This window comes from Diplotaxodon limnothrissa, linkage group LG6 (genome assembly GCF_057381915.1).
Source record: "Diplotaxodon limnothrissa isolate DT_005_m linkage group LG6, D_limnothrissa_male_GT1.1, whole genome shotgun sequence".
Taxonomy (NCBI): Eukaryota; Metazoa; Chordata; class Actinopteri; order Cichliformes; family Cichlidae; genus Diplotaxodon; species Diplotaxodon limnothrissa.
The window spans coordinates 21,572,154-21,581,707 of NC_140601.1; the positions used below are offsets into that span (position 1 = coordinate 21,572,154).

At 37.1% G+C, this 9,554-nt stretch overlaps 1 protein-coding gene and 1 non-coding gene across 3 annotated transcripts; both read right to left on the bottom strand.

The window, feature by feature from the left end:
• Window positions 1-1,232: 1,232 nt before the first annotated feature.
• On the bottom strand, window positions 1,233-1,306 carry trnai-aau (transfer RNA isoleucine (anticodon AAU)). Its single transcript has one exon. It is a non-coding gene; the product is annotated as a tRNA-Ile (tRNA).
• Window positions 1,307-3,900: 2,594 nt separating this feature from the next.
• Window positions 3,901-6,267, bottom strand: scpp1 (secretory calcium-binding phosphoprotein 1). Of its 2 annotated transcripts, XM_085355919.1 has the most exons (8): window positions 6,214-6,267; window positions 5,796-5,843; window positions 5,171-5,224; window positions 5,029-5,055; window positions 4,810-4,920; window positions 4,579-4,611; window positions 4,435-4,494; window positions 3,901-4,335 (listed from the first exon to the last, which is right to left on the bottom strand). In XM_085355919.1, the coding sequence occupies exons 1-8, from the start codon at window positions 6,265-6,267 to the stop codon at window positions 3,901-3,903; spliced, it is 822 nt and encodes a 273-aa protein (XP_085212045.1). The 2 variants fall into 2 exon arrangements, with proteins under 2 accessions (XP_085212045.1, XP_085212046.1); XM_085355920.1 differs by lacking the exon at window positions 4,579-4,611.
• Window positions 6,268-9,554: the final 3,287 nt, after the last annotated feature.

Consider the following 9,554-nt stretch of genomic DNA (forward strand, 5'->3'; position numbering starts at 1 on the left):
AATCAACATTTGTTTCAAAAAGTATAAAAGAAACCTTTCGAACTTACAGGTTTTTATATAAGGAAAAATAGCTTGCTGGAAAAAAACTGTACTGCTTTGATGTGTTGAAATAGTAGCAGACAGTCAAATAACACATTGGTACTTGGGAGAACTTTTTGTACTTTTTCTTTGCTGCTATTACAGTACTCCTTTAGCAAATAACAGTTAAAGCTTGCTCAGCCACCTACTGCTAATACCTATGTCTCAGTATTTTGATTCTCATTCTAATTATGTGATTGAGAAATCTGTTTAAACCATTACCAGAGCACAGCCTCTTTACACCCACACACTCGCAGTATCTCTAGTCACACCAATCATTTGCATATCCTCCTTCACTACATTCAAGAACCTCTTCTGTGGCCTTCCTTCGTGTTCTCCTGCCTTGAAGCTCCATATTCAACATGCTTTGTACAATACATCTCCCTCCTCTGCACATGTCCAAACCATCTGATCCTTGATTCTCTGGACTGTTCGACCTGAGCTGTCCCTCTGATGATCATTTCTAATCCCACCCATCCTGGTCCGATGATCTCAGCATCTTCAGCTCCACCTCTTGTCTTTTCCCCCCCAAACCACACATAATAGCAGGTCTCACTACCATCTTATAAAATTTGTAATTAAACTGTCTGCCAGAAAACCCAAAAGCGCTTTTTGCCTCACAGTTTGTCATAAATCTCAGTAAATTATGGAAAACCAGGTGTACTATGATATTGAATCAGACAGTTATGTTGACATGGTCATTAAACAGATTATTGGTGACCTTCTCGGTGGAGAGAACATATTTAGACCATAAATATGGGTGAATTGTCTCCTGGACATTGGCAGACATATTTTGCTGGTGGACAATGTGAATCAACTGGAAATTTCCTTTAGTCTCCACTATGCTTTGTGACTGATTCTGTGCAGTATATCAACTTTTATATTGTATTTGTTTTTCCTGGCGTTTTTCCAGATTGTTGTATACGGTTTCGCCCTTTTCCTCAAGAAAGATTATAAAAACGTAATTTGCATTAGTACACAATACAACATGAAGATTTGGTACCATCTAGTGGGGACTTTTCATATAAGCCGCGACAGTTTTCGAGATTTGTCTATTGACGAACTACTTCTCCACACGATATTCAGTATTTTTAGGGTAATATCGTCATCAACCAGTACAACAGAAATGTAAAAATTAAACAAAAAGGCTCGACTGGCCCGTACGGGGATCGAACCCGCGACCTTGGCGTTATTAGCACCACGCTCTAACCAACTGAGCTAACCGGCCACGTCTGCGAATGAGAAAGTACCATTTATATAGAGAGTCATACATATCACACGTCGTAGTTTCACATTCGACTACAAGGCAGGTATTATGTGCTAGTATTTCATTTAAGAAGTATCAGTAATAAACAGCAATACTCTGCGACAATGCTGTCTTTGCTAGTGATCCGATACCAATAACAATAGCCTACTTTTAACCTATAAAGGGAGTTTATGTAGGGGAGAACAGTACCTCGTGATTTAGGCTGTGAGATTAGCCTAACCAGCATCCATTAGCCAAATTTGGAACATATTTTAATGACCTCTAAATGGCTGTAACAATCCTGTGGTTTAAATGTGTTATAGACCATTAATTAAAGAGACGTGATAGTAAACACAAAAAGTTGTTTTCATACTATCAATATTTGGATCAATTCCCCCCCTCTAATATGCAGGACAGCATTTTGCTTAAAAATGTATTATTGTAGAGGTGCACTCAGCTTAAAATTTTTATTCTTTGTTTATTCAGCTGTCCTGCCACTATTTTTCAGTAGCTAATTGTAATTTTTAGAGATGGACCGATCTGATATTACCTATCGGTATCTGTCCGATACTGACTTAAATTACTGGATCGGATATCAGAGAGAAATCAAAAATGTAATCCCATCCGAAGTATCACAAAACGCGCTACTTGGCGTAACCCAGCTCGGCGCATCGGAGCAGTATGCCCTGTCAGCGTCAGTTGGAGCATTTGGAGCTGCTACATGCTTCCTAACAGCAGCATTTCATCTCTGCAAAAACTATCCCAGAGACTTAAAGCAAGTATGTAAGTTCATCCCTGAATGTTTGCATAGTATTTCCACGTTAAGCTTAACAACTGATATATTGAGCCACAGCTGGACTGGTCATTTGAGTTCCAGTTTGAGGTGAAAAGGAAGCGATTTGTCCCTTACGTCAGCTAGAATTAAAAAATAGACACAAAGCTGGAGTTATTCTGTCTTTGCAGCGCAGTTGCATCTATTTCTCTCATTCACTCCCCCTTCCTCTCCTGTTATTACTTCAAACATGAAACTGATCAATGATCAGCTGATCTTCTGCAGGAAGTCCCATCTTGTTTGTTTTTATCGCCCACTTTGCGCTAGAAAGAGGAGACCAGCGGATGAACGACAGCAGCACGTTGTTTATCCGCTGCCTGATAAGCTGTTGTTAGAACATATTTAATATTACTTTCTAGTATCAGCTGAGGTTTGCTGGAGCCATGGCTGTAAAAGCTGCTGGTCATGATATCCGTTTGCGGTGAGAGGGAAACATGAAGATGAAACCAGGAGATGTCCTTACTGAATCATCAGAGCTGAACAGGTGATGGAGAAACAGGTTTACCTTTTAGGTGACATGAATGAGTTGAAGGGAAGCTATGAACTGTTTCTGAGAAACAAATAACACCAGGATCCTTTTCTAAGTAGCTGACAGCTGGTAACTGTGCAGGAGTGGGTCTAGCAAAGTTTTGTCGGGGCCAGGTAGGGCATTAACGGAAAGGGGGGCACAAAGAAATATTTTTCTTTGTTATGTCATTTAAAAACTTTGAATAAATAATTATCTGAATCTTACAACAAAACTGGTCATCTGATTAAATGTATAGAAATCCATTATTGTATATAGTAACTAATAAGTCTAATATACACCCTAGTAAGCTATAGTATTTTTTCCTTTGGGAAGGTACCATCTGTGCAGTCTGCAATTCTGTTGAAGAAAGATGTTGAATCTATTTAATTATTGTAGAAAAATAATTGATTTCTGTGCATTTGTTTTACACTTGCATTAAATTAAAGTTGATTACATCGATTAAGGGCGGGGGGTGGGGGGTGGTTCCCTAATGTTTTTGCTGGGAGTTGGCAACCCTATTAGTTAGGTAGGTAAGAATAGGGAGGATGGTGTAGGTTTAAATTTATTAGATTGATCTGTGTTGCTGAACTATAAAATGTTTTGGGTGGAGTGTATTCTTTGCATACAGGTATAACAGAATAGCTTCAGTCTCATTTTTTAAAACTTGAGTATGAACTTATACAAAATGCAGCAAGATATTTATAAAAAACAGTTTTATTGATTACAAAATATGCTATATCGGATTCATATTGGTATCGGCAGATATCCAAATTTATGATATCGGAATCGGTATCGGACATTAAAAAGTGGTATTGTGCCATCTCTAGTAATTTTAAAAGCTACATAATGTGCATGCAAAATATGAATTTGCAAGGCAGTTATTATATGTATTTTACTATAATTTTCTAAATATTTTAAAAAGTAGAGAGTACAGTTTTATGTATTGGCCTGTTATAAAATTGCATGATGGATAAATCCTTGATTAAAATGGTATGCCAACACACCACAAGCCCCAAATCCATGATTATATTATTTATTTATTATTATAAAAACAAAGTAAACACTTGGGATAATATCACCTCGATAATTTTCACACAAAAATCAGCTGCATGTAGCATTATGTCATTATAAACATAAAGCAATCTATAAAACAAAATCTATCATCCTGAAGTGTTCAGGCTAGTCATAGTGCTAGAGTTCATAGAGGGAAATGAGAGGCTGCACAAGAGCATGTCATCATCTTCGCAGCATTAACTCCCTGTCATCCTCATCTGGCACCATCAGATTATCCACTGAGAAATGAGCATCATCTCCTACACTCTGGAAGAAACGCTCCTCACTTTCGCAGCTCTGAGTGCCATTCACACAGTCCCTGGCTTTCAGTTGTTTCAGCTCGGTGCTGTCGCTGGCATTGCTGTCCTCTGTACTCATGCTGGTGTCACTGCTGTCGCTGCTGTCTTTGGTCTCGTTGCTCTCGTTGCTCTCACTGCTCTCGCTGCTGGAGCTGTCTTTGCTTTCATTGCTGTCATTGGTGGCAGTTGTGGTTTCTATGCTGTCACTGGTGCTGTCACTGCTGTCTGTGGGGTTCACCAGCAGGTTTGTGTCGGGCAGCTCATTGCTGTCCTCTGCGCTAAGGGCTTTCACTGTATTTGTAAACACTCGCACCCAGCTCTAAAGCGGTGAATAAAGAGAGCACTGTGTTAACTAACTGTAACCTCTACTTAAGCAGGTTAAATGAAATAATTTGATAACGTAAAAGATTTATCGCACCTTTCTGACATTCTCTTCACTGCCCATACTATCATCTTTGGTGTCAAGCATGGAGTCCATCTGTGGAACAGAGGTGAAGAAACAGTGTAATTCTGTACTACACATAATACACTAAGTAAAAGAAGTTGTTTTACTTCATCTTACCTCATCCGACTGACTGTCACTCTCTTCTGAAGTCTGTTTGTGGAAATGAAACCCATTTAAGGATGCAAATATCAGATTTATTCCAGGTTTATTCATTTGTATCATCTGATATCCAAGGTTACACCCAGAAATCCTAACAATTTGCTAATGCTTTAAAGATTATGAAATGGAAATAGCAACCTTGTTGAAGGATAACAGTAAAATATTACACGGATTGCTAATAGGACCCACCGTGTCCTCTGATGTGTCCTCTGAAGTGTCCTCTGAAGTGTCCTCTGAAGTGTCCTCTGATGTGTCCTCCAATGTGTTGTCTGTGGATTCTAATGATTCTGACTCTGAGCTCTGTATAAAAAAAAAAACAGAGACATTTTCAGTAAACAGAAAAATGATTTTGATCTGTGTGTTAGGATGAAGGTTTTCTGAAGACATTTCAGAACCAAAATAACTCACCTGATTTGAGGTGTTTTCCTCTGTGCTCTGCAACACAGACAGGAACAAAGAGTCATGTGGATGAAACTCAGCAATCAAATGTGATGGAAAGAGTCAGGAAAAATAACCATTTACTCATTACTGAAATAAATGTACACATTACCTGAAGCTCTGAGGTGTCATTTTCAGACGATTGTGAAACAGACACACTTTCAGTCTGGGTAAACAAAACAAAGTAAGCACAGAGAAAAATGTATTTTAATTATATGCTTTAACTGCCGCATCAACAATCATCATTCATTTAGATTTCATTCTTGTCAACCCTTGCTTGGGCAAGCTATTACTGCCGGAATGGAAGCAGACATAAAGTATAGTAAACAATAGTTTCTGAAATGGGAATCATCTTGAGGTCTAGAGAGACTTCCAGTACCCACGCCCATTGTTAGCTTTTCCTGCTGACTGTCTTCAAGGAATTCAGCTTTACTGCAGGCAGACTATATAGTTTAGTAGTTTATGTATAGTTCCTGAAATATACTCAAACGTACAGAAGCTCAAATATATGAAAAGAAAATCATTGCCAAATTTAAACTTGCTAATTTAAACATCTATAAATAAAAACAAAACTTGAAATTTTAAATTATTAAGTTAAACTTTGAATTATTATGGAATTATTTGCTTTCTTTTTTCTCTCTCTTTCCTAGTACCAGAAACAAGGTCTAATACAACTGTGATTTAGCATTTGGGAAAAAATATTAAAAAATGATTTGTGTTTTGAAAATGCTACTTACTGAGTTTGATGCAACCTCGCTTGATACTGAAACAACAGTGTGTAAAATCTGTCAGAATGAAAATGGAACAGATGGTTATTTAATGGACACTTTATTATTATTATTATTATTATTATTATTATTATTATTATTTCTAAAAATACATATGGTTATGACATGCTTTAGTTCCATGTCACCTGTTATTTTACTAATAGCAAGTAATATTATGCTTATTTGTACCTAGTATTATTATTTTTTTTGTTGTAACTGTGTCCTTGAACCCAGTAATACTTTCAAATAAACAAAAATACACAGCATGGAAGATGGGAGAATATTTCGTCTATCTGAAAGTTATGTAAAAAAAAAATTACGGTGAAAAAATCTTTCAAAATTGAGACCTTTTTAATAATTGATTTTTGTTTTCTGCTTTCATACTCACCGGGTTGGAAAAGACTGCTCCAATCAGGCAAAATGTAATGATGGGAACCTTCATTCTGTAAAAAAAAAAAAAAAAAAGTATGTAATTATTATTCTCATTAAGTTCAGTTCAGTGTAAGAGTAACTACTATGGTGCATTAGCAAAAGAAACTCCCCCCAAAATAGGGTCACATCCATTTGCTCTTGGGTTTAAACTTCTAGATGTTAAGTTACTACAAACCAAACTGACAATTCAAAACTTTCAAAGTTGTGATCACTAAAGTAAGAGTTGTGATCAAAAGTAATAATAATAATACTACATAATCATTTACTCTACCTCAGTTTCAGAGATAATAAAAAAAGATGCAGCTGGTGCTCCTCGTTTAGTCTATAAGGCAGCAAACAGGAGAATCCAGAGTCTGTCCTGAACCTCGAATGGAAGCTTGCAGTTGAAGTAAAATCACGATGTGTGGATATGCTGGAGGGAACTCCCAGGACTACTGTATATAAGTATTCTCATTTAAGGTGATTGCATCACTTCCTTCCGGATGTGTCTTTTTTGTCGTCATGCGAAGGTGTATTTGTTCCGGAGAGGGAGTTCAGAAAACACACAGTGGCGTGATGATGATTGTACACACACACACACACATAGATACTGTGTGCTCTTTTATCCAGTCACAAAATTTCCTACACCCCCTCTCACGTCTTTAGTGAAATATAATTTAGCTCGCTAAACTATAGGGTTTGTGGCCTGTTGAAAAAATAAACTCACCCACTCAGAGAGGAAAAGAGGGCTAGACGGTTTCATGCTTGTTTCCGGTGAAACTTTTTTTTCTTTTCCTTTTCCCCTCCTTCCCTTTCTATTTGGAATTTTGTTTTTGTCAGATGATGGATTACATGGAACAGGTTACAAGTAGTACAAGTGCGAGGGCTATAAAGTTTTCAATATAAGGTTGGTTTAAATTGAGAAAATTAAACACTGCCTTTTATAAAAACTTCACATAAATGGATTAACTTCAGATACACACACACGCCCACACATATACACGCACACTGTGACAAAGTACAATATTAATTCAGTCTATTAAAACAAAAACAAACCATATTTTGCCTTCACTGCTAAACGATGTTATTGGAAATTGTGTTTTTGGAACATTAAGCATGTACAGTATGTACAAGTAAAGGCTTCTATATATATTTCCATCCTGTGGTATATAATCGCTTCCTGGATATACTTATATGGCCAGGCCCAAAATAAGCTTACAGAATTCCTTGTTTAACCTCACTTTGGATTTCAGCTAAGCAAAAGAAACCTGTAATTAGACTGAATGTTCACCAGTCCAGCGCTCTCCACCAAAACCACAGGGTAGGAGTGGAGGAGGAGATGATTGATGCTTGTTGTGATACGCAGACAGTCAACAGTGTCTGCACGTTCACCTTAACGTTACTTAAGGTTTAATAATGTAATTATCTTTGTCAGACAGGCGTTGGATGCATCTGTGGTATTAATATTCTTAATGAAACTAGGCATTTGTCAGACTGGTGCATCACCAGTGTGATCCTTGAGACTGCGTGCAGTGTAATCATTTTCTTCTATTTTTTTTTTGCCTAAATATGTTTGAATTAGTTGCTAATTAAGGGAAAACAATACAAGTTAGTGATGAATAGTGAAATATGATTTTACTAAAAACAACACCATGATTGATGCCACATCGTGTATTTTTTTTACTCTGCATTGTATAAAATAAGATAGCATATTTCCATCAATGCCTTGTGGAATTGACTGATTGATTTACAACATTGTGTAATATAAATCAAAGCTTGTACTTCCCAGCTTTGATGAACAGTGTTACAAAGCAGTGTATTTTTTCAATGAAGAGGCTTGTGTTTAAAGCTGGTGTGTTGATTCTTTGAATATCAATCAATTAAGGTAAAACGGCAGTTTTTGAGCGATTTTGTCATGTCCTTGCTACTCTCATCATTTACCCTCATTATACTGCAGTTTCTTAGCCGCTTTAAGAGTACAGACTTTAGTTTTTGTGACATCTAGTGGCCAAAAGTATGTATTGTTTCTGTCCTAAAACAATGTGGTCATTTTGGTTTGGACTGGGTTCATTCTGCCATAAACAACCTGCCCATAGTACTTTTTCAAATTTTCACAAACAACAGTAACCAGAAATTATGTTCATTATGAGGCTTATCCATCCATTATCAGGGGTACATTTTTTGTTACACTTATACTTGTTTGTTAAATAATCCAATTGTTTCCACAGCATACCCAAAAGTGTGCAAAATCCATTCAATAGAAAGCACAATGAATGCTCCAATAATTGCTGAAATATTCAACTGAAAGTAAACATTTGATTTGATTTACATCTATATAAATAAAATTGAATTCATTATTTTTATAGCGGTGTAATACACAAAAATGTGTCAACGAAGAAATACTACACATCTGAACAAGCGTGTTTGTTTATTGCAGGGGTGGGGGATTCTAGGCCTCAAGGGCCGGTGTCCTGCAGGTTTTAGATATCACCCTGGGTCAAGACACCTGAATCAAATGATTAATTTATTACCAGGCCTCTGGAGAACTTTAAGACATGCTGAGGAGGTCATTTAGCCGTTTAAATCAGCTGTGTTGGATCAAGGACACATCTAAAACCTGCAGGTCATCGGCCCTCAAGGCCTGGAGTTCCCCACCCCTGGTTAATTGAGTCTATTCACCAGGGATTTGAGGTTTTCTGTCTAACTGATATGGAAATCTGAAGTTTGAGTTTGATAATGAGTTTTCTGTTGGCTGATGTCATCAAGGATGAATACAGCTGACAAACAAAGAAACATTACTGACAGGACACATATGAATATGAAGCCCTTCTCTCAGGATCAGCATCATGCCAAGCCCTGTACTGGTGCTGCTTTTCAGTAGATGATAAAATCATTGCAAAAACAGAGTCTGTACAATTCTAAAAAGCTTTAAAGTCAATATTTGGTTTGACCCTCTTTATTCCTCAAAAGAGCCTAAACTCTCTTAGACAACCTTTCTTGTCATTTCTTTAAGCAGTCTTTGGGAATAGTACTCCAGGCTTCATGAAGAACATTCAAAGCTCTTTATTTGATGTTGGCTGCCTTTTGTTCTGTTCTCTGTCAGGATGAGCTCACACTGCTTCAGTAATGTTGAGGTCTGGGTTCTGGGGAGAACAATCCATATGTCCAGTGTTCTACAGCATGTTTTTCTATACAGATATGCTTTTACTGCAGTAGTGCTTTTGGGATCATTTGCTGACAAATGAACCAGATTGTACTGGATGGTAGATCAAAAATCTGACAGCACTTTTCTGTGCTTGTAAATAAATAAATTTTTAC